This window comes from Hakea prostrata, chromosome 8 (genome assembly GCF_041222555.1).
Source record: "Hakea prostrata isolate BN-2017 chromosome 8, UWA_Hpros_2, whole genome shotgun sequence".
Taxonomy (NCBI): Eukaryota; Viridiplantae; Streptophyta; class Magnoliopsida; order Proteales; family Proteaceae; genus Hakea; species Hakea prostrata.
Genome location: NC_142607.1, coordinates 10,350,922 through 10,376,435, shown reverse-complemented (window position 1 = coordinate 10,376,435; position 25,514 = coordinate 10,350,922). Strand labels below are relative to the sequence as shown.

Genomic DNA, 25,514 nt, shown 5'->3' with positions numbered 1-25,514 from the left:
CCATTGTTGAATCGAGAAAGTGGAGAGAAGGTAACCCCACAGGACCACAGATGCCAAAGCCAAACCACGCTATGTATGCAACGGCTTAACAAGGAAATCCTGAAAATGGATCAATGCAGTGTTGGTAGAGTGGTAAAATCCATGCTTTTCAGTTGAGAGGTCATAAGTTCAACTCTTGCGGGACAAAACTTCTTCTAAGGATGTAATCGAGGTACACGTGAACTGGCCCGAACGAGAAAAAAAATCCCGAATAGGGTAGGGTAGAGAGAAATAGAAATCGATTCTTCCTCATCCTTCTTCGGATCCTTATCACACATAATGACCTTTTGTCCTTTTGTTATTTGCCAAAAATCATTCTCTAAATCCTCATTGGTCCAGTGTGCCGTGCGGTCAGACTACATTTTTGTAGTAGGTGAATGTCATTGTGTCAGACAATTAGACATAGAGACGTGGTGTGCACGTGGCTGGTGGGCCCAATGATGAAGACCACACTTAAGACATCGAACGGTTGTTACACGCTCTCATTTAGATCCCTATTTTAAATGAGTCAGGGTCCCACCTTCATTAGTCCAACGTTGATCACTTAACAACACGTCACCAGCTTCTCTGGTATAGTTTTTCTATCTTCCCGGAGGACCATAAGTAGGTTGCCACGTTGCACGAAATTCTGCAAATGCTGGCCTCTAAGTGGACCCCACACCAATGAGGTTCCGTAGTGGTCTCTTTCTCTCCTGTATTAAAACTTATCAGGAAGGAGGAGTAAGTTTAAAAAGGTAGGACCCATAACAAAGCAATCACCTTTAAAGAAACCTCTAAAAAGTTATAAAAAGGAAAAATCTATGATGAGAGAAGCAAGTACCTACTACTACTTATGTGGTCTTTCAGAGCAGAAAGCTTCATTGTCCACTGACCACCGTGCAGTTTCTCAACGGCTGCAAGCTCATGACTTGAAATTATCACAACTGGACTTTGAATTTGATTCAACACATATATGTCTTCATTGCTAGACCCCAACCCAAAATCCTAATTTGAACACCAAGAGGCATTTGAAGACATTTATGATAACCTCAGAAACAGGATTTTCTGAGCAAGCCAATGAGGACAGTGCGCAAGGTTATGTCATATGAGAAAATGAGTGGTTCAACTTCAGTGCTGAGCGAAATGTACTGCCAACGGAGAGCGAAATCTCGATCGTCAGCAGCAAATATTGCCTATTAAATGCGCAACATTCAGGTCTCGCCCAGAAATGAAATGGAAAACACAGACCCCACCCTCTCCCAAAGGCTCAGAGAATATTACTAAAGCTTTCAAGACTAGCATTGCACTCTTTGGACATTATAAGCTTGGCACTGTATTCAGAAGAACCTAGAGATGATACCAATAAAGAGTTGAATAAACAAAAATCAGTTTCTCTTTTCCATCAAAAAGTGACTGTTTGATATGGAACTTGACCAAGACTATGATTCAAATACCTGCTCGCAAGTCTTAACAAACTTAGCCAACTCTTGTGAGTCTTGCATAAAGAGCAAGACCGACATTAGTCAATGGTAGTCATGGAAGGAAGGAAGAAATTGAATGGCATTTCCTATTATGAATGATGGCACCTTGGATAGCCATTGGAAGAAATGGCCAGGTCTGAAGGTGGAACAGGACATTTTCTGCAAGCGGCATTCTAGCCTCGAAACAAGCGATTTCATTCAGTGAGGAAGTTAAGTTTCATCTTCTCTATGAATCACCTGTGTCATCAACAAGAGGAATAAAGATTTGATGGACAATTGGCTGTTACCCTATTGCAGAATTGCCCATCAGTTGGACGCTATGACCTGCAAGACAACAAATTGATTAAAGACTTATCAGCATCACTCACCATATGCAAACCTGGAAACCTCAAGTTCTATACTGTAGAGGTTGATGAACATATATTTGCTTTCTTAATAAGAGGATGGGAATAAATTGTATCACTGCTATATGTTTTAACAGGTTTGGTATTCTTTTGAGTGTTCCAGTTGCCACTTTCTGGTGAAGATGATTATTCACCCCCACCCCCACCCCCACCCCCAAAAGAGGAAAAGAAAACATTTCTGGTAAAGACAAGTAAAGCTTGATTTCCTCAAACTACTCTTCAGGAAAAAGGTGCTCAACTGGCCATTTAACCAAATGACATATGTTCTGTTTTACTACAATTATCTAACTCAAACAGGAAAGCTTGCGTTCATCATGTTTTTGTTTCACAAACATAGCCATTACAGTTTCCTTCAGCCTGCTAATTAATTAAGGAAAGTCCAACATCAATATTCACTTCCTCTATTTCTGAAGCAGAGATTAAATTCCACATATATAATCTTTCCAGAGAACAACTTTTATTTTCTTTTCTTTTCTTTTTTCCTTCCCCCCCCCCCCCCCCCCCCACACTTTGACCAGCTGAATGATGCAAAAAGCTATCACATATACATTCAAACAAAAAAGCTCAGCAAGCTCAAAACAAGCCCTTACACAGATATATTACAAAAGGTGCAATATCCACCATTTCCAACAGAGAATAACACACAGCAGGCCACTAGCACCTGGTTTGTCCTACAATTGATTTCTACATAGTAGCAGGAAAGATACATAAACATATAACAGCTATTACTCACTAAGACCAGAACCAACAGGGCTGATCCTCGACTAGAAACTCGTAATTACAAGAATTTGTGGGTGGATCCAAGTATAGGCCATCTTCAAGCTTTGGGAAGTTGTGAGGAGGGGGAAATAGGCTCTCGGTCAAGTTATCTTCTTCATCCTGTGAAAGATCCGACAGCTCTGCTTCAAAAACATGCGAAGAATCAGCAGGCTCCAAAAGAGAAGAGTGGCCTGCATCAGTATAATGTGGGCTGTTGGAATCAAAGGCATCACTATTGGCTGAACTGATATCTTCCTGTTTACAGACTAGGGTAACAGTACTAGAAGTTTTATTTTCTGATGCTGGATTACAATTGGATTTCTCAGTTGTTGGGTTAGAAAGTTCCTTGTAATCAGAGGGTCGAGAGTTTCCCAGCTCTCTCTCTTTGAGAAGCACCTTGTCTGTGAGTAACAGAACCTGAAGAATGAAAAAGTTTTAATAAAATCACTTGAGAAGAGATCATAGAGGAATTAGTGAATCTTATCAGAATTACCTCAGTTTTCAGTTTGTCTTTTTCCATGAGGAGGTTCTTATAGTCAACCATAAGGGTATTGTAGCTTGCTTTAAGAGTTTCATAATCCTTCTCCAACTGCTTCGTCTTCCACCGTGCTCGCCGGTTTTGAAACCAAATAGCAATTTGTCTAGGATGCAATCCCAGATCTCTAGCCAACTGGATTTTCTTTTCTGGTTCAAGCTTATTCTCCAGCTCAAAGTTTCTCTCAAGAAACTGAACTTGGTCAACTGTAAGCCGTCTCTTCTTTCCAGGTTGATGAAAGCATTCATCCAAATCTTCATCACAATTATCTTCCTGCTCTAGGGACCGGAAGAAAGACTTGCCTGGTTGGCTTCCTCCATGAAGCTTCTCAAAGCTAACCATCGCACTAGAACCTAAAGTTTAAGTAGATTCATCAATGGCAATTTAATCAAATAGCAAAAGAGACCTGTCAACGATGACCATGCCTACAAATTAAAAGTGGAGACAATGATAACTTTCCTAATAAACCCACAAATAATCTTTACATACATAGTATCCATGAATCACAAAAATCCATCTAAAACAGGTGAGTTTGAAAGGTCTTATTACTATCCTTCAATGGCCAATCGTAAAAAGGAACTTGATCATATGCTTATCCCTAAACTCATCAGTACGTTTTTGTACAAACTGCAAAGAATGGTTTTTGGTGCAAAATCAGAAGTAAGCAATTCCTCCCTCAAATTAAACATCAAGTCACACTTTAAACAACAAAGAAATTACAATCAGTACAAACTCCAGAAACCAATATAGTTGCGGACAACAAGCATTAAGTGCAAAATCAAACAGGAAACGCGGATTCATCTAAGTAGAAAATCTGAAATGCTTAAACGAAGAAATTCAGATAAACCCATCAGTTAAATAGGCTCTTTGAAAAGAAAGAAGCAAATCTGTCAATGAAACAGAACTACGAAAGAGTAAGATGTTCAGGAGAAGAGGTAGAATTTAAGAGACCTTCAAGAGACCGTGAGGAGAAAGGGATCCCTTGGTTTTCAAACATAACGGTCATGCCATTAGAACCACCAAATTCCCGAGCACTCGCCATGGCAAACTACTCGTTATGAATACGAATTCCCAGATTTACCTCAAACGGCCATATCTTCAACCTTGGTCTCTACGGCTTATGGCGGAAGAAGCTTGTGATGAAGATCACGGTAATATCAGAAATGTGAAAACAGGGGAAGCTCAAACCCATCACTCAGAAGAGACTCAAGAAGTTGAAAAGACGCTCAGCTGAGCAAGAGAAAAGGGTAAGATCAGTTGCAGAGGGAGAAAGACGCAGAGAGGAAAACTGAGGAAGAGAGATTTTCTTCCCTTGTTGAGTGTCCTTCGAAGGGGTTATAAATAAAGTTCAATTCTTTGAGGGAGAGCGCCATCATGTGAAATGATTGTAGTGCCCCTGGAAGCGGAGGAAGCGCTAATGAATCCGGTTCCGCATCTGCGCTTATATGTACGGCATTGTGCGCTCTCTGCATGTGAAATGACCCGTTCACCCTTGAATGACAGAAAATGACAGAGAAGGACCAAATTTTCTCTGGCTCTTTAATAATTTTTATGAAAACGAAAATCGGGTATAATATGACATATACATAGGTATCCTTTTCTCGAAAATCTTATCCAAAGGCTTGAATTGGAAACTCTAGGGATAACGTACACGACATTTGAGTCATTTTGGATCCATAGATCGTGGACATATGTTGTCCATCCATTTGTATTCCACGTGAATCATCTATAAAATGTCCTTCACCTTAAAATTTCATAAGGTCTTGAACTTATCATGGTTCATTGTCTTGAGCAATTCAAAAACACCTAAACACCGGCTTATCTCATCATTTGAACAAATAAAATAAAATAATTAGACGAAAAGGAAACACCATTGTTGGAAAGTATATTTTTCAAATGTGTAAAGTAATCGGTGTGCTACGTGATGAACTAATATGCACACAATAATAATATGGTAAAAATGTCAACCTCAACGGCAAAAACACACATCAACGTATTAATTTATCTTTTATTAGTTTGATTATGTGATCACATTTTAAGGAAATGATGGATGCTGGCAATTTACTTCAATTTTTTTGGGCAAAAAACACTACTTGCCTCCTTCATAAACTTAAGGTGATATAGCCGTATTCGACAAATGCCCTCTGAATTTCATGCATATGAAGAATGATTTAATTCAAATAAAATGAATTAAAAGAGATAGGGAAAGATTTAGAATATGTAAGAAAACTTGTAAGAAATGATATGCATAATCTTATGCCGATATAACCTCAAATAAAATTGACCGGAAGGCAAGCATTCATGTAGCCAACCTGATTAAGTTAAGAATTTTTTTTTTTTGGGGAAAGGTGGTGGGTTTAAATCCCCATTAATGGAGATAACTAAGGTACAAAATTGAGATTTTGCCGACATATTCTGGTAAATATTGTCAAAAACTCATAAATATTCATCACGTAATATAAATAATAATAAGAGTATAAGACAAATACTTAAACTCGAGTAATTTTTTTTTTTTACATTATTCTACCACGTGTGTGGCTGTGTTTGTTTGCAAAGGTGGGGTGGAAAAAAAATGTAGGTCCCCTGTGTAGTGGGATGAGGGAGAAAGAAAGGAAATGAAGGAATTTGTGGAAAAATGTTAATTGTGGGTTTTTACTTTTTATTTTTTCACAAAACCTTACATATTTTGTAAGGTTTTAAAAAAGCTTGGGGTGAGAAAGTTGACTTGCCACCTCACCAGACAACCAAATTTAAGAAAACTTGTCTCTAATTTCAACAAACAAATGCAAACAAACGCAACTTAAAGGTCAATGTCTTTTTCACTTAAGCCCAAGCTTTAAATGGAGATTGGATTTTTCTTCTTCCTCATGGTTCATGTTCATTTCTCTTCCAATTTTCTAATGGGTCTAAGACCTTGCAACCCAGCTCTCTCACTGGCACAATGCGAGATGACGGAGAGAGCGAGAGAGAAAACAGAGAGCAGAGCAAGAGACAGAGAGAAGACGAAGAGTAAAGTGGGAGAGCGAGACAAAGAGAACATGAAGAGCAACGGTGGAGAGAGAGGAAGATAGAGAGCAAAGCGGAAGACTGAGAGAAATCTTCGATTTTCACTAGCTCAACAATTTATTGCGAGATTTCTCATCGATGGATTTTGGTTTCAGTTAAAAAAAAATTTCGCGAACGAAAATTTATTTTCGAGAAGTGATAAGCTGCTTGTTGTTTAATTTTGTGAAATCATAACCAGACCATTTTATTAAACGGTTTGCTATTTTGACTTAAACATTCTGGTTCATTCGGTTTACTTTTGACAATTGCCTACGATTAATGATCTGGTGGATTCCATTTGGGTGGTCCTTATAGAGTTATAGTTTCTAATTTCCGTTATTTTCGCTGTCTTTTACACCGCCACCGTAGCAACTACGAATGACAAGTTTTTCCTTTTTAAAATTCTTCGATTCGAATCCCTAACTCTCGGTCTCGTTCTGCCGCCGACCCCTTCTTCTTCTTCTTCTCTATCTCCGACTGCACTTGCAGCGGTTCTGCCGTCTTCTCCGTTCCCAACAGCCTTGCAGTAGCACCATTCGAGGAGGAATCAAACACACTTTCACTGCAAAATCAATTATTGTTCTCCACTTTCTCTGTACAGGTAAGTCTATTCCTTCATTCCTGATTTGTTCGACGTGAAGTCTCAATGCCGAGTTGTCACTTGAGCAAAATTAGAGGACCAGGTCCTGCTGTATCGCACCCTGTAATACAGGTTGACAATCTCAGTGAGATGAAGGTTGTGCCAGAAGATGTACGACTTATCCGAGTTCATTCATAATCACTCCAACGTTGGGCTTTTAGATAATGAAATACAGAAATTATGTTTAGGGATCTAATTCAAGAATTATGTTCATCTGATTCCATTCAACAACTCTCCTCATAAATGGAATCCAAAACAGCTGCCAAATTTCTCATACCTGACAAATCACCCACTCATCTCTTCCTATGCAAGAAAAGCTTTCACTCTGGTAATAAAGAAGGTTTATCACCTGGTACCACAACAGTCTTGAACTTTAACTAAGTAACCTGGATTTCAACTGTCAGCTGCTTCATCAAGGAATCAAACTATCAAAGTTGACCTACAATGTTCGGAAAACCTAATTGTGGATGGTTTCTCAAAATGCTTGGTAGCTAAAAGACACCATTTATAAATTATTCAGAAGTGATGTACATGATGAACTTGTACACTGTATTTCTGGGAACAATTATGCAAAATTTCGAGCAACATGCTTCTGGAATTGGTAGGTTTACAGCTGTGAACATGTTTTATACTTGGTCAATTTTCTATGGTCTGTTACTTTTTTATGTTTAATGGCTTGATTTATTGGATACTTTGATGGAGTAACACTACCAGTTTGAGCTTATTTTCGTCTCAATAAGCCTTGGGTCGTATAGGTTAGGGACATTTGATCCCATGGGTCTTATTGGTAATGGACCTTGTATGGAGCTACAAAGGCTGAGCATGAGCTTTGTTTTAATATGCTTGATTAAAGGTCATGTAATCACTTCTGTAGTCACATGACTTTGTAGTTAACTTGTAACTAGGGCCTTCATACTTTCCATACATGTGAGAGAGTTTTTCTTTTTGGGTAAGCATGTGTGAGAGAGTTGCATGTTTTTAATATTTCTTATTAGTATGTTTGCTAGATCTTAGATAATGACATGTCCTAGTTTTTAGTAACTATTTGAATTGATAATTGGGCTGTTTTACTGTTTGGAATACTTAGCTGGGTATTTACATACAGCTTTTCTATCTGTAGTTGGACTAAGTCCATTGACTGATCAGGCAGGCTCCCTATTAATATCTCAAAAACGGGATGAAGATATAAGGAAGTTTAATCAAATTTTGAGCTCAACAAGCTGCTGTTTCTGCAGCTGCTTTTCTCCGGGGTGAGATTTTGTTTAGTGCTTCAGGTCTACAGATTATTGTCCAGGTTGCATCCTTGGTGTTTAAAGTCCAAGCTTGTTGGTTCATCTTTGATGTTTAATGTCCAAGCTCCTGTTTTCACTGTGGAATCAGTTGAATTTAGGATTCATCATCCTTTCAATGTTTCTTGAGCAACCACAGCTTGCTTGTGAAATTCAATTATTATTTTCTAATTTCATTCTCCCAAGATGGGGGTCTTAAACTTGGGGGGGGGGGGGGGTAACAGCCTTTTACAAAGTCCTAATTAAAAAGAAAATTGAAATAAAAAACCTAAAAATAAAAGGGCCTAAAACAGAAACTTAATCTAACTTAATAGACTGTCCTAAACATAAACTGATCTAACTTAATTTGATCCATAAGTTAACCGGATTAAACTCTAAAACACAAGATAAACTAGTTAACAATAACTATATTCATGTGCCACCTTGATTCTCATGTTTTAGGCCCATAAGCGAGCCAATTAGCATGTGAAACCATGAAACAAAGGCACTAGGCTTATTCCTAGGGACAGGGGCTCAATCTGGTGCTGGATCTGCATCAGTTGGTTTTCACATCTTCTACTACTTGGGTAACTCAAAAAACCTTGGTATGTTAGCTGGACATTCCTGTTTTCACATCATCACAAAGTCAGAGACATGCTTGACCTACCATGGAAGAAAACCAAGAAGTACCTTGCATTAGTAACTCTCTTCCAGCCCGCTATATTCCTTCTCTATTGCTAGTACTCATTGCGTCACCAGCCTGAATATTCTGAAGGAGGGTGTTGCTGCCACTTGGTGACTAATCTTTCTTTTGTTGTGTATCAAATTTGTGTTACTTCATTGGTTCATAGACCTCTTTGAAATGGTGGATTTGAAGACATCTAGATTCAGGCATCCCTGTTTTGTCCGAGATTTTGAATTGGACACTTGATTTCTTTCCTCTGTTACTTATTGAAAGTCTTCCAATTTGGCCTATTATCCATCCAATTCAAAGTGTCAGAAATTAGAAAGAGAAACTGTTTTGAAGGCTATGGTGATAATCCGTGTTGCCTTTACCTATCTCAGTCATTTGGTTTTCATCATGTGGTAACAAGGCAGGATTTATAAAATTTCTGTGGTATTTATTAGAGAATCATCCTGCCACGATTTCTGGTTTTGATTTTTATTTATTGCTTGTCCATCCATAGATGAAATTTTAGTTTTATTTTTCCATAGATGAAATTTTAGTTTTATTTTTCCATGTATCTCGGATAATTCACAGCCTTGAAGGTTTCAATAAGAGATTGTTGCTTAGTCTGTTTTGTCTGCTTTCAGATTTTACAGATTGGATTTTCAAGAGACAGCAACATGCCTGAAGGAGCACACATCAGGCTTAAAGGATGGCAGCAGACAGCTGTTGCTCTTGGCTCAGCATTTGGTGCATTATTGGATCCAAAAAGAGCAGATCTGATTGGAGCTCTTGGGGAGACAACTGGAAAGCCGGCTTTCCAAAGGGTTCTTGAGAGGATGAAGAAGAGCCCTGAGGGCAGAGTAAGTCATTTTTTCACACGCATTTCTCCTGAAAGAACTCAAAAATGTGAATGTATATGCCTTTAATCGATCGATACTTCTCCTTTTAACAAATCCATTTAAGAGATGATTGACTTTACCAGACTGATAAGGGTGGGGATGACAGTTGTTTTATTAGTTCTTATCTTGTTCCCTGAAGTGCAGCCAAAATGTCCTCTCTGTGTTGAGAAATCTTTAACTGCCCTAAATTCTGTAGGTTAATTTTTTGAATTTGGGTAGTTGTGAAGTTTAGTTCCTCATTGTTTCGCCATGATGGCATAACAAGGGTTATAGTTTATAAACCTTTGGCAATTCCTTCTGTTAATGGGCCTCTGAGATCACAACTCGGTGCTTGGCAAACCTCACCCAATTATACTCTTAACTTGAAGAAGCCGTGCAGTGTTCTGGACCAACCAAAAGCAAATAGACCCTGATCCACTTCTCAAAACGATTAATATTGATGGCAATATCATACCCTTCATGGTTATCCAGCTCAACAATATTTTCTTGGTTCAGATAAGTAAGAACCTTGCTATCAGAGCGGGTCTATCTAGCAATTGTGCAGTTTCAATACCGGATACCAATATACTTCAGAGAATATTGACTTATCAGAGCCAGAGTTGATTCAATACTGGGCCATAAAAAGTGCTCCCTCTGATGTGAACACAGATGACCCCCTTGGCCGAACCCTAAAGTGGGCCCCAAAGGCCCACCCAAGCAAGCTGGTGGGACCCTATTATAGAGGTATTTTGGATGTTTTAGGCCCTATTTTACTGCTGGAATCTAAATTCCAGAATTTTAGAAGAGTCCCAGTCCATTTTAAATTCCTTATTTGAGTTGTGATTGAGTTGGTTTCCATTAGTTAGTTGTAGATAAAATTAGACTCTTTTACAAGAATGGTTCCCATCTTTTAGGAGTTTGTTTTCAATTGGAATTTGGCTTTATCAGTGGTTGTGGTTTACTTAGGGGTAAGGAGTCTTTTTCTGAATAGGAATTTTTAGATAAGTTAGTCTTTTATTTCGAAAAGAAGTCTATTTATTTAGGTGGTTGCTAATTAATTGTAAAAGGGTATTCTAACTTATAAAGGAAACCCTAGTTAAGTTGGTCTCTAAGTCTAGTTGAGTCAAAGATAGAGTTTCCTGGTTTGAGTTAAGTTCTTTCTTTTTTATGTAATCCTATAAATAGGCCAATATATGGATGTAAACTTCGGGCTGTATTGAATAAAGATTGAATGTTGCTCGTGGTAAACAAGTTGTGGTTCTCTTTGGAAGGGCCACGGCGGATTTATAGAAGTCTTGATTCAAGTTGCAACAGCTTTCTTCAACACTCCAGCAGCCATCTTCAAGTCCAGCACCTTCTCCAAGCAAGTACCGGGGACAAGAACCCTTTGCCAGCCCCTTCCCTAACCTCCAATCTAACCTAGATGCCTCCCCACCCTGCACAACCCTTCCCGATCCCCTCTCCTTCCTCTGTCTCACTTTCTTTCCCTCTTCTTGAACCTGCAGCAGCATAGGGACCCAAGAAATTTGAAGTTGCAGAAATTTTTACAATTCCTGTTTCCTCTCCCTTCTCATGACAGCAGACCCCCCCCCCTTCTATTTCTTGGGATACCTTTATTTCCCCTTTATTCTTTTTTATTATTGGTTCTTTCGGCAGAATTTTAGAAAAGAAAATACAGAAAAGAAATCAGGGGTAAGGGAAAAAAAACCCTAAAGAAGAGAGAAGGAAAAGAAGAAAGAAAGATTGCAAGAACCTCCCTCCCCCCTGCACAACCCTTCCCGATCCCCTCTCCTTCCTCTGTCTCACTTTCTTCCCTCTTCTTGAACCTGCAGCAGCATAGGGACCCAAGAATTTGAGTTGCAGAAATTTTTACAATTCCTGTTTCCTCTCCCTTCTCATGCGCGACCCCCCCCCTCTCTATTTCTTGGGATACCTTTATTTCCCCTTTATTCTTTTTATTATTGGTTCTTTCGGCGATTTTAGAAGAAAAGAAATCAGGGGTAAGGGAAAAAAAACCCGAAAGAAGAGAGAAGGAAAAGAAGAAAGAAAGATTGCAAGAACCTCCCTCCCCCCCCCCCCATCCCTTAACTGTAAGCTTCCCTTCCCCTTCCCACTGTTTCTCCATAATTTTAGATTACTGATGAGCACATTTATGGGTGAAATCGTAGGGTATAAATCATGCATTTTACACACTTAGAGCGGAGCTACCTTGGGTTTTATGTTGTTTTTGCATATTTTAGGATTTTTCAGGGTTTGAGCAAATATTTGGAGTTTTGAGTATGGAACATGCAATTTTACAAATCAAAAGATCCATTCAAATTTTCAAGTGCCGAAAAGGCCTGATTTGGAGCATGGGGCTAGAGATGCAATTATGGTCCAACTCCAAGAATATCATAGAAATAAATAAGCCAATTTTGATATATGGCTAAGATTAGTTAGGATTTTTATTTTATTTTATTTTGTTGTAATTAAAAAAAATAAAATAAATATTGGTGTATGTATGGGACCCACCAAGTAGTCAAAGATTAGGATTTTTTATTTTTTGTTCCATAGATTTTCGAGAAGATTTTATTTTATTAGATTTTGTTTATTTCCCTAATTATTTTTCTCTCTCTCCCCACTTTTTATTTCTTTTACTTTATTATTTCCTTAATAAACCCACAAAAGAAAATTTTTCGCTCTTTCCTTCCTCTTCTTTCTCCACGTTTCTACATTACCATTATTTTTTATTTTTTTATTTTTCTTTTCTTCCACTCATTCTCTATCTCTCTCCCCTTACATTCTCAAATGAATTTTTTCGTTCTTTATTTTTTTCCTTTATTCTTTTTAACTCCAATTTCTCTATTTATTCAATTATTATTATTATTATTATTCCCTTATTTTTACCCCATTCACCATCCCCTATAAATACCCTCTCCTCTTAGACCTAGGTTACACTTTTTTCCATTAGTTTGTTTTGGTTTTCTTTAGTTTTTTTATTACTTTGTGGGGTTCTAGTTTTTAGATTTAATGTTTAGGTTTAATTTTTATATGTGATGCAATGATTATTCAAATTATTTAGTTTCTTTTATGCTAGTGTAATTTCTTTTCTCGATTAATGCAATTTCGAGTTCAAGCTTCAAGTTTCAATTTCGGAGAGGATTTGTTTTTTTCTCTAGGTCTAACAATTGCAGATTTGGATCATTCTAGATCTGATTGTTAGGATTGGTTGAGATTCAAATCGATCACTCAAGGTTTTTTTATTATTCAAGATTCAAGAATGCAAGTAAGTAGCCTTCTTCAATAATCTTCTCGCTCGCCTCCATTCCCACTTCTATCTAGCCTTCTATATTTTTATCTTAGAATTTACTTTTTAGTATTTATTTATTGTTTTCCTATCCCTTGGGTCCTTGATCAAAGATGCATGCAATTGTGCTTCTCTTTTGTTAGGGTTTCGCTTTTTTATTTATTGCTTTGTTATTTGTTCTATTATTTACTTTCTACATTTTCTTTTTCTTTAATATCCGTTCCCCTAATCGGTGGACCTGAAACTACAACAAATGTTCCACGATCAAAGTCATCTTAATTATACTCCCCTTCCTTCGATCCAGAGCTGACACTCGGAATCACATCCCTTTTATTTATTTATTTATTATTCACATATTTTATACTTGCTTTTATTTATGCATTTTTATTTATTATATTAGATGATGAATGGTTAGGTTAGGTTATGTCTGTTTATTTTTAGTCTCAATTTGATCGCATTAGACCACTTATTTAGATATGAAAATTTAGTATAATTAATTAATTAAAATTTTGAATCCTTGCACTCTCGCGTTACCAATAAGAGGTTAAATTCTAAATTGATATATCTCCCTGAGATTGGCTTGTTAATTACACGTTACCGTGCGCTTGTGGTTACTTTTATTTCATGAACAAGTTTTTGGCGCCATTGCTAATAGGCGGGCTTATAATTTTGATTTCAGCTATAGACCAACCTAATGCTTCTTTATTATCTTTCAACATTGTGATCAACTCTTCCTCTTAATCAAAAGTTAAATTGGAGGCAATAATGACAAGAAGAGTATTATCTTGTTCGTGAAGTAAAAGTAATCGCAAGAGCACGGTATCGTGTAGCTAATGGGTTGATCTCAGGGAGATATACCACTTTAGAAATTAGTTTGTTAATGATAACGCGAGAGTGCAAGGATTCAAAATTTTTAACTAATTAATTAAACTAAATTAGCATATCTAAATAAGTTGTCCTAATACATACATATAATGCGATCGAATTAAGACTAAAAATAAAACAAACGTAACCTAACCATTTATCATTTAATAAATAAAAAGCAAGAATAAAATATGCGAAAAATAAATAAATAAACAAATAAAAGAGAAGTGATCTGAGTATCAGCTATGGATCGAGGGAAGGGAAGTATAACTAGGATGACTTTGACCATAGACCCTTTGCCGTAACTTACAGTCCACGGATCAGGGGAACATATATTAAAGAAAATTCAAATGCAAGTAAATAACAAAGCAATAAATGGAAAAAGAGAATCCCTAACCAAAGAGAGGCACGATTGTAGGCATCTTTGATTAAGGAACCAAGGGATAGAAAAATAATAAATAAATACTGAAAAGTAAATCCTAAGTTAAGAATATGGATGGGTAGACAGAAGCGGGAATGGAAGGGGGAGAGAAGATTACAGACAAAGGCTCTTACTTGAATATTTGAATCTTGAATAGTAAAAAAAAAACTTGAACGATCAATTTGAATCTTAACCAATCCTAACAACTAGATTTGGAATAATCCAAATCTGCAGCTAGACCCAGAGGAAAAACAAATCCTCTTCGAAATTGAAACTTAAAGCTTGAACTCGAAATTGAAATTGCATTGATCGAAAGAAAGAAATTACACTTGCATAAAAGAAATTAAATAACTTGAATGATCATTGCATTACATATAAAAATTAAACCTAAACATTGAATCTAAAAACTAGAACCCTACAAAGCAATCAAAGAGCTAGAGAAAACCTAAACAAACTAAAGAGAAAAAAGTGTAACCTAGGCCTATGAGGAGAGGGTATTTATAGGGGGATGGTGAATGGGGTAGAAATAAGGAAAGAAAAACAATAATAATGATAATTGAATAAATAGGAGTAAAAAGAATAAAGGAAAAAACAAACAAACAAAGAAAAAAATTCATTTGAGAATGTAAGGGAGGGGGGAGAGAGAGAGAATGAGTGGAAAAAAAAATAATGTAATGTAGAAACATGGAGAAGGAAGAGGGATGAAAAAGAGAAAAAAATGTATATATTTTTACAAAAAAGAAGTGGGTTTATTAAGGAAATAATAAAATAAAAGAAATATGTAGTGGGGAGAGAGAAAAAATAATTAGGGAAATAAATAAAGTCTTCTAGAAAATCTATGGAAAAAATAGAAAATCCTAATCTTTGACTACTTGTGGGTCCCATACATACACCAATAAAAAAAAAAAAATAAAAAAAATATATATATATATATATATATATATATATATATATATATATATATACAATAAAATAAAATAAAAATCCCAACTAATCTCAGCCGTAGATCAAAATTGGCTTGTTTATTTCTAAGATATTCTTTTGGAGTTGGCCTATAATCGCATCTCTAGCCCCATGTTCCAAATTAGGTCCTTTTCACACTTGAAAATTTGAATGGATCTCTTGATGTGTAAAATTGCATGTTTCATACCCAAAACTCCAAATATTTGCTCAAATCCTGAAAAATCCTTTAAAAAATCTGCAAAAACAACATAAAACCCAAGGTAGTTTCTCTCTAAGTGTGTAAAATGCATGTTTTATGCCCTAAGATTTCACAACATAAATGTGCTCATCAGTTACCTTAAAACAACCCTCATCTTTTCCATTTAATCCCAAATTGTTTACATTGCTTACCCCTTTATCCCAACCCTTCCCATACCTAATCGCAAGTTTCCTTTCATTCCAAAATTATCCCAACCCCTTCGTTTTGTGATAATTGAGTTTTCCCACATTAGTTTATATCAGTCGTTCTCCTTCCATATCATTTTTTACCCTCCCATAATGATCCAAAGTATCCCTATAGATTGTTGTTAAAACCCTAACCACCCATAGATTCTCTTAAAATTTTTTGATTATTTGTTGGAAGATTCTGGGTGAATCTATAATTCTAAGGATTCATTCCAAGAGACCCTTACCCTAGAACTGGATTCACATAATTTGGTATCAGAGCTGCAGTTTCCAGCAACCTTAAAATTATGAGATGAAATAGTCACCAAAACCATGGAGGAACCAACTAGAGGTTACTTTGAGTCTCATTGTCGTATCTACAGAGGGATACAACAACCACGACCTTCAAAAATTTTATGGGTGATTGGTTGTATGATCTAGACAAGTATTTCGATTGGCATTACTATTCAGAGAATGGCAAGATGGGGTTCACATATAATCAACTGGTGGGATACGCTCGTGAACAGTGGAACCACAAAAGGAGACAAATGTTGTATGAAGGCATTGAACCCAACACTTGGAAAGGGATGTCAAAAGCTTTGAGCCATATATTTTTCCCACAAGAACATCCAGCTGGACGTCACCAACAACGGGAGGTCTGGTACAGAGGAGAAAGAAACAGGGGTAATCACAACAGAAAATTCAGGAATGAGAACCCTTTGTTTGGAGATCATAAAAGGTCCCACCATTGCTCCCCATCCATCCTAGAAGAGATCATTGGGTCTTATTGCCTTAGTAGCTATGATCAAGAGTTAACACAACAATTAGAATACTGTCCATCAGAGGGGTCAACCATCCATCAGTCTCTCCACAATTCTTCCCTACCCTCATAGGACAGACCACAAGGGAGCATGCTTCACCAACTACAGCAACCCTAGTTACTACAAGAAGTATTACTTAGCCAGTGAGTATCCTCAAAGAAGGGGGGATACAGTCTCCCAATTCCACTAACCAGCTCTTGAAGAAGTCCTTTGCCCACCTGTAGATGCACCCTTGGTGATGAAGATGAAGCCTTGAACGAGTACCATGAGTCCAAAGAGTTTCTGCCCCAAAGTCTTGAGGTAATCTTTGAAACTACAACAACAGGGACTACACACTTAGAGGAGACTTCCAGAGAAGAAAAGATTGAAACAAACAAGATTGACCGGATGCAAGGTATGGTGGACTTTGAGAGCACTATCCTACAATCTCTCGAAGCCCTAGAGTATGCATCACCCACTCTTGATATAGAGAGAAGCAAGGCTGGAAATAGCATCACAAAGGTCCATGAGAGCATAGCCAAGACAACAGTTCCAGCAGGAGTAGTGAGAAAAGAAGACCCAGGACTACTGGTTTTGAGCTGAAACATGCTGACTTCGCTGTACCACCTTGGTTCTTTGAAAAGAAGGCTCCTAGCCTAGAAGATTACATCCCTACCCCATCACTCTTTCAGATTTCTGTCCTGGAGCAGTACTGGACTTAAGGTGAAACTCCTACAAAAAAGCTGGACCTAATTTGAATCTGGATCAACTCAGAAGTTTAGAGATCATATTTTTAAAGGTGAGCATTTTTCCTTGGACTGTATTGTTTTTCATCGTTGTCTGTGGTTAATATTTTCCCTTGGAGAGATCCTATAGGTCACATGGCACATGCTTTCAGCCTTACCCACTATTCTGCTATAAACTACTGAAGTTACTTACCAAAGAAAGTATTTGTAAGTAAATACATCAGTCAGTAAATCTTGGAGGCACTTTGTGCTCAATAATTTATCCGTTTTGCTAGTTGGCTAGGTGGGTTGTATTTTCTGCCCATCCTTAGTCATTTCCATTTCCTCACGATGAGCTGTACGTATATCCCTTTTTGCAGGCGGTACTCTTGGAACGCCCACGTGTTATATCCGCTAAGGTTGGGCATGCATGGGACCTTCCAGCAAACACATTTGGGGCAGCCTATGCAAGTTTCATGGGATCCAGGAACTTTTCACCAGATGACCGGCCACCTGTGCGGTTCATGGACACAGCAGAGCTGGCTTATGTAGCCATGCGGGCTCGCGAAGTGCATGATTTCTGGCACGTTCTTTTTGGTCTTCCCACCAACTTAATTGGTGAGTCGGCACTTAAGGTGATTGAGTTTGAGCAAATGCTTCTACCTATGTGCCTGCTGTCAGTCATGGGGGGTAATGCAAGGTTTAATGGGAAGCAGAGGGCTTTGTTCTACCAGCACTACTTCCCTTGGGCCACACGGGCTGGTCTGCAGTGTACAGATCTGATGTGCGTCTATTATGAACGGCACTTCCATGAGGATTTGGAAGATGTCCGGAGGAAATGGGGGATAATTCCAGCACCTGCTGTTCCTAAAACAAATGCCTCTTCATGAGTAGGGGAAGGATTTTTGTAGTTTTCCCATCCCTGGTTGAAGTCATAATGCCAAGAACTGACAATTATGTATGTATCTATGTTTTTCATAGAATTTTGGTATGGTGGGCATTTCATCTTCTAAATCCCATGCTGTCAACCCATTTTGTTTGTAGATTGTATTAGGTCTGAATTCTTTGGTAGAAAGATCTGGATGAATTCCAATTGGTGATCACAGGATATTGAAGAGATATCTGAAATGAGGGGTAAATATGTTGGTTTCAACAACCCTTCTCATAGTTATAAGGGCATTAAAAGAACCGTGAAAAGTAGTATTTTGAATATCAGTTACTAAAAAAGTGAAGAAAGATTTACAAGGAGAGGCAAATCATATTGAGTTACTGACAAAGAACATTAGATGAGAAAAATTCTCTTCCATTGGAGCTTCAGAACTTCTGAGCTAGGAGTCAAGAATTGAACTAATTACTGAGTTTGACTTGTACACTCATAGATTGTAATATTTTATTTGTCTACTTGAGATTTTTCTGGGTCTTTTTCAGCGGTGGGAGTACCATGGATGATGGACCCCAGTGAATGTCTGAATGTTAAATTTGTATTCTTGATTATTTGTGAACTTTGTCTTTCATTTCAAGATATTTTTCCACGCAACCACCATTATCTTCTCCTGTCTTCTTGACAATTGCGTCATTTCTTTCCTTGTTGAACTCGAATCCATATCTATATATTGATAAACAATGAAGATGTGTTTGTGTTCCAAGCATCAATTGCGTCATTTCTTTCCTTGTTGAACTTGAATCCATATCTATATCTTGATAAACAATGAAGATGTGTGGTCCAAGCATAGCTCATTCGGCTAGAGGTGGCACCTCAAAACTGAAGATCACAGGAACTTTCTTGGGCCTATTTAAAAAATACTAGTTTTGAGCTGTAGGAGTGGTAAAAGTTTTAATCACCATTGACTAACTGTAAGTTGTGCCATAAATTTATTTTTTTGAGCTTGGGGCAACAACTTCATTATTGATGAAAGAATATATGTTTTTCCCTAGGATATCTTAAAATTACCCAAGTGATATATTTTGGGTACTCCCTGAATCATGTCAGAGCAATGGTTAGTTGACATGGTAGAAGCTCATATTAAGTTTTTAGGAATCAACATTTAAAAATGTCATAATCTTTTTCTCTAAAAAAATATCCCTTTTTTTTTGGAAAATTTTAACATATCTTTAGAATCAATTCTAAAAATGACAAAAATAAGTAAATAAATAATCAGGTTAGCGAAAAAAAGAACGGTTACTATGTATTTTGACTGATCAAAACCTATGTTATTCTCCTTAAAGTTGTATGTCCACACTACTTATCTCCAAAATTACATTACGCATATAAGAGAATGTTAAATAATTAAAAATTATAGAACTATAGTCTCACATGAATTTATTCTAATCCTTCCATTGAGGAGTTGCTCTATTGGAAGCAATAAAAGTTTGTATTGCAAAACCACTGGAGGTAGTGGTCTAGTGGTCCCAGTTCATTCCAAGTGATATGGTGGCCCCTATGTAAGAGAATGTTAAATAATTGAAAATTATAGAACTATAGTCTCACATGAATTTATTCTAATCCTTCCATTGAGGAGTTGCTCAGTTGGAAGCAATAAAAGCTTGTATGCAAAACCATCGGAGGTAATTGTCTAGTGGTCCAAAGCTCATTCCAAGTGGTTGGGTAGCCACTATGTCATAGCTTTAAATTCCCTCTACTCCTCTGTTTCTCACATTTGAGAGTTGTGTGCTCTTCGACCTAAGCATGGGGTCACTGCTGACTTCTGTGGATTATATTAGGTCTCCAGTGGTGCTACGTTGTTGGGGCCAGTGCTTGCATTGGTAGTTCATAGAACTAATGCTTGCATGGGTCGAACTAGAAAGTCTGAACAAGCAGGAGGCGCAAGGGCGCCACTTTTGCATCCCTTTTCTTTACCTAAAAAAGAAAAAACAATTGTATTGCAAAAGCCAAAAGGGGTAAAGGAAAAATTGCCAAAGGAATTATTCTCATTTCTCAGTATGGTACAAGAAATTGAGCTTTGAGAACCCAAAACAGTTTCTATTTTGATTCTATCCCTATTTCATCTATAGAATAGGCCTGTTAAACAACTAACTTTACCTTTGTCTTTCCTAGGTCAAGCACTCAAAAGAGCTTTTCAACCACTCAGTTTTTTCTATTAATAACCCCTACAATTTGAATTTATAAAAAGTTAAAAAAGAGATGCAAAAAGCACCATTAATTCATTAACTTTATTAATGGAAGCAACAATCATATTTTTTTCTCTCCATAAATGACTACATGTCACTACCAAACATTAATGGCTTTATATATTTTCTTTGCAGCCATCCCTCTTCTGTGACTTTCGTGGTGTTCTATAATTTTGGTGATCTATAATGACCTCAAAAGCAATTTCTTTCTGTAACATTTCGATTGGGTAAATTAAATGAAATACACACAAGTACAGAATAGTTGATCTGATATTGGATTTAGTAACAAGATGAATGGCTTAAAGAATAGTTTCCTTTCACTATTCACCATTCATATCGAACAGGAAACCTTTTAATTCACAGCATATATTCTACGAATCTGACTATGATTTCATACCAATTTGAACGAAGAGATTCTCTTTTCACTTTTCACAGTGAAAAACCCTCCATGATTTGATGATTTATTAATGTTAAAAACCAACAAAGTAATACTTTGTTCTATATCTTGCATTGCATTTGACCAAAGATAACATAAGATAAGAGATGTCACATGTGTAAAAGTATGTCATAATCAACCTTGCTTGTATGACAAGCAAAGATAAGAAAATGATGGTCAAAGAAAATGAAATCAAAATAGTTTTTGTTAGATCTCTAATGAAAGGGTCTTTTTAACCTTATTGTTGGGTTTCTAGGCTTGACTAACATTGATCCATTACTTAGAATTTATTTGAGTGGAGATTTTTTTTTTGTAGTGTCGGCTTACGCGCACCTCGATTACATCCTCAGGGGGAGCTTTATCGTCCGCAAGAGTCGAACCCATAACCTCTCCACTGAGAAGTATGGATCTTACCACTCTAACAACCCTGCATTAACTTTCGTAGAAATTTTATTTACCTGGGATTCTAGCGAAGGATGTTATTGATCTTATCCATTATGAGAGTGATTAAGATTAAGAGAATTCTATGTATTTTATCTTGGGTGTTACCAGTCTTTCCCCTTCTATTCCAATTGATAGAAAATAAAAATACATACCTTAGTTCTTTGATGATCAGTGTGAAATCATTCTTCAATCACTCCCAACATCTCAACCATTTATGACATTTTACATGTTTTTTAAAGAGGTTGAAGATGACTTCAAGTCTTTTCAGTTTCAATAAACAAAAACTTTTTTAGAGAAAGTGAGAAGTGAAAGGCCATAAAATTGAGTCCAGATACAATTGAGGTGATAAGCATTGGTGCTATAATATTATTATAGCTCTATAGCAGAAAAAATGTCTATTGTCACCCTTGAAATCATAGTTCTTTCCTATTGTATAACGTGAAGGTTTAAAACATCTCAAATGGTCCCATGAAAACACTTTGATGCCTAATCAAAGAAAAGTAAATAATAATTTCAACTTGTCTACATTCTAAGACTCGCTGTCTCTATCTAGTATTATCATACCTTCTTTTCTGAGATTGATTACTCTGGCATGCACTGATGAAGAAAAGAAGAAAGAAAGAAAGAAAACCCAAGTCAACAATTATTTATAAAGCTTGAATGCTCTTGCTTCTGTGGATTGGCTATCAGTGAAAGACAGAAGGTATAAATCTGAGAGGGACCTAAAACCCAAAACCCAGAAGCCAAAAATTCTAAATTCCTGTTCATGGCTGGTCAGGACCATGATCATAACCCTAAAGGAAAGACCTCAAAATATTCGAAACCAAACCTTTTCCCAGGAGAAACATGAACAGTTGATAGAAGCCACCTTTTTATGAGTCTCAACAACTATGATAGAAGGCATTCATGTGGAAAATGGAATAGCTGAGAATGACACGAATCTCTGCCACAAAGTTGACCAAGCTTTACTATATCCCTTACGTATTTCCTCTTTTGGTCTTTCAGACCTACATAAATTCCAAAGTGGAACCTCTGAGAATTTCAATTTTTTGTAGGGTTCTCCCACTTTCCCTCCCATCCATCTCTTTATATGAGATGTGCTTCATAAGTATCAATGGACTCTTAGAGATCTACCCTTTCCTTTTCATCTTGGAAATAAAACAAAAACATAATTCAACTAAGAATAAACCATTCTTCGATAATAACTTGGCACATAAGGTTTTATGTAAGTTCGTATGCATCTATACATTTGATGTTTATAGTATTGATTCTATACGTAAAAATAACAATAATATGTATAAGAAACACTCAATATACTTGTCTCGAATGAGCTGTTCTATTTTTATTTTTTTGGGTATAATATATTTTACATTTTATTTTCGAGCAAACATTGTTGTCTTATCATCTAAACACAACATAGATGTGATTTTTCAATTTAATAAGAGACTAAGAGGCATGGTGCACGCATAGTACTCTTGCATATATGCTGGAGTCATGCAATCAAGTAACATTTCTTTTCTTTTTTTCTCATTACTTAGTCACGGCACTTTATGGTTAAAAAATGTGATTTACATTTCATAATCAACGATTTTGTATGTTTATTGACTTTTGCCTATGAACCAAGCTTGAACAAATCTTATTTCTATCTAATACGAAACATCTCTAGTATTTGATACCAAACTGATATTCATGTTTGCCCAGTAAATTGGAGATTGAAAGATGAAGAAAGTCATTGCTCTCTTAACCAACATGTTAAGCCAATAAAGTTTGAACAAATCTTATTTCTCTCTAATACGAATCATCTCTAGTATTTGATACCAAACTGATATTCAAGTTTGCCTAGTGAATTGGAGATTGAAACTTGAAAGACGAAATCTCTTAACTGACACGTTAAGCCAATAAAGTCAAGCCAGCAAATCAAGGTGGGTGACCTAACCACTTGTAGTAAAAAGATGCCGACCCAAAGTTTCTATGGAGTATTTAAAATTTATGTATATTGTTTTAATTTAAATATATGTTTTATTTATATCGTTATATCTTATGATTTCTATAATGGGAACTTTAATATTATTACATTGGGCAACCAAAAAAAAATACTAGTTACTTGGTTTATATATAGTAAAGATTTATGTAATATATCTTTAGGGTTAAGAATCGTACTTACGCAGTACAGTGTGAACCCACATGTGACGCGTACCAAGCCTGAACTCTTATGTGGTCCAATCATAGTTTATATATATATAAATTAATATCAATATTTTTATGTGACATGGGACTTGGAATGAGCCCACTGCTAGATGGAAGTGTGGAGATGTCATTAGAGAGACACTTTTCTTTAGGGAGGTCAGCTGAATATGCATCTTCTTGTAGGGAGTTGAGCTGAATAAGTACCCTCACAAAGGGAGTTGACCTTACCCTTTTGCCAAGAACTTTTGGGCTTTGTATAAACCCATTTTCGAGCTCATTTTTTACAATGAATTTTCATCCTCTATGAGGCACTTAGGACAACCTAATTATACCTAAAGTAACATTTTTGAGGTGCAATCTTAAAGGTTTGGGGGTGAAGACACATTTGAAACCTATATTGCACAAATCGAATGTCTAAATACCTTAAAGAAAATACTTCTGATACATTTCAGCTCTGACAAACTTCATAATTAATTACAACAATCTTTCAAATATTCATGCAGATTCCTCAACAAGTTCACAACAATGACAACTCATAATCACCTACATTGCAAGGATTAACCCAAATACGATTAAGAGTTGGTAGATTGTAAATTTTGTGTAAGAGATCATCTTAATTAGTTTCTCCATGTGTGATTTTTTTTTCGGTTCATTTCCATGTGTGATCATCAGCTACACATTTATACAGCTTATTCTTCTTTGGGTCCAAGTGCAAGCAAAGCAAGAAAACATGACAAGACAGGTGATCTAAATAAAGCTTCTCCACAAGGATATCTTCTCAGTTTTTTCACTTCTCACATGCACCAAAGCGATTATTCTTTAATTTGCTGGCTTCTCCTTGGCCGCTGGGTGTGATTGGCGAACACAAACCACGGATGTGATGCATGAAGATGACACATCCTTTCCTTCCTTGCTTGGTTCAAACAGATCAATCCATAAAAGTGAACTGTTATCTTTTTATAGTACTATTATAACGGTCCATTTTGAAGATTCTGCTTCATTTGATAATTTAATTGATAGTTCCTCAGACTTCCCAGAATCCCAGTTCTAATATATTTCATCTTCCTTAAAACTTGCTGTACACAGAAGCCTTATCACTAATTACTGCCTTCAATGACTCAAGTTTAAATAAAGAAAATCAGAAACTGTTAAAAATAGATTTTCTAAAATCTCCTCCAGAGACTACTGTGGGCATTGACTCTCTACTCATAGGATGGTAGACACTACAAGACAATATATCCTGTGTTTTGGTAAAAATGCTATTAAAAGCTCCAATATGGCCGGCATTTTGATTTTTTCAACTCATCTCTTCATGGACCTACAGATTACAAAATTCAATATTTCCTCTTAAGTTTTGATTTTAATGTTTTTCTTCTGTTGGGTATGATTTTTAAGTATGTTATTGACAGGTACCAATTAAGGATGTTTTCTTTTACTGATAAAGATTGAGGAGAAAAAAAAGTATTATTTCTTCCTGCATTATTCCAGTTTATGCTTCTTAATTACTCCATGGAATGAACCAAACATTATTGTACATTAGATTTATAATAAAACAAGATTAGTTTACATAAATCTAATTAATTAAATGAAATGTTCTAGCTATCAATGAAGTAATCTGTTGACTTGGTTATAATAATAAGGACTTTAATAATTAATCCAAGATCTTTAGAAAGGTTGATCACCATGATTTTCAACACCAAGCAAAAATATATTATAATACTAGAACAGTCCTTTTGTGTGGACATAAAATATCAACTATGGATGACAAGATGAGGTGGATCATGAAATCGAGATGTTAGACAAATTCAAGGATTAGTAAACAGAAAGAAATCCAAACAGTTGATTTAATTTTTCATTGACAAGTTGCTGTAAACAGCCTTTCAGGTAGTGGTTGCCATTCATCAAAACTTTGTAACCTAGCATGATCCAAAAGACCCAAAGTAGAGTTATTAATTCAAATACAAAAAAAAAAAACCACAAAAACCCCCACACCCCCCCCCAAAAAAAAAAAAAAAAAAGAGGGGGGGGGAGAGGGAATTAGTTTTTGTTGGGGTGTGGAGATGGATGTTAAGATTTCAGATTTAATTGAAAAGAGATCTGGTATGGTATTATAGTTTGAGTTTTCCCAAGTTGTGGAG

The 25,514-nt window shown here is 36.4% G+C and overlaps 2 protein-coding genes across 4 annotated transcripts; one reads left to right on the top strand and one right to left on the bottom strand.

Annotated features, from left to right (window-relative positions):
• Positions 1-2,402: 2,402 nt before the first annotated feature.
• On the bottom strand, positions 2,403-4,540 carry LOC149006806 (uncharacterized). Of its 2 annotated transcripts, none has more exons than XM_089167310.1 (3): positions 4,106-4,540; positions 3,156-3,543; positions 2,403-3,079 (listed from the first exon to the last, which is right to left on the bottom strand). In XM_089167310.1, the coding sequence occupies exons 1-3, from the start codon at positions 4,237-4,239 to the stop codon at positions 2,636-2,638; spliced, it is 966 nt and encodes a 321-aa protein (XP_089023436.1). In that variant the 5' UTR covers positions 4,240-4,540; the 3' UTR covers positions 2,403-2,635. The 2 variants fall into 2 exon arrangements, with proteins under 2 accessions (XP_089023436.1, XP_089023435.1); XM_089167309.1 differs by having other exon boundaries at positions 3,156-3,550; positions 4,149-4,532.
• Positions 4,541-6,616: 2,076 nt separating this feature from the next.
• Positions 6,617-18,826, top strand: LOC149006805 (ubiquinone biosynthesis protein COQ4 homolog, mitochondrial-like). Of its 2 annotated transcripts, none has more exons than XM_089165529.1 (3): positions 6,617-7,483; positions 9,465-9,680; positions 17,561-18,826. In XM_089165529.1, the coding sequence occupies exons 1-3, from the start codon at positions 7,469-7,471 to the stop codon at positions 18,068-18,070; spliced, it is 741 nt and encodes a 246-aa protein (XP_089021655.1). In that variant the 5' UTR covers positions 6,617-7,468; the 3' UTR covers positions 18,071-18,826. The 2 variants fall into 2 exon arrangements, with proteins under 2 accessions (XP_089021655.1, XP_089021657.1); XM_089165531.1 differs by having other exon boundaries at positions 6,617-6,843; positions 17,561-18,825.
• The last annotated feature ends 6,688 nt before the right edge of the window (positions 18,827-25,514 follow it).

Bases quoted from the DNA above. Each gene is read 5' to 3' on its own strand.
- LOC149006806 (XM_089167310.1), bottom strand. From the start codon at position 4,239: ATGGCGAGTGCTCGGGAATTTGGTGGTTCTAATGGCATGACCGTTATG. The intron at 3,544-4,105 runs GTAGTTCTGTTT...TTTAGGTTCTAG, and splicing joins CCTGAACATCTTACTCTTTC to TGCGATGGTTAGCTTTGAGA. The intron at 3,080-3,155 runs GTAATTCTGATA...TTCATTCTTCAG, and splicing joins AAGACAAACTGAAAACTGAG to GTTCTGTTACTCACAGACAA.
- LOC149006805 (XM_089165529.1), top strand. The intron at 9,681-17,560 runs GTAAGTCATTTT...CCCTTTTTGCAG, and splicing joins AGAAGAGCCCTGAGGGCAGA to GCGGTACTCTTGGAACGCCC.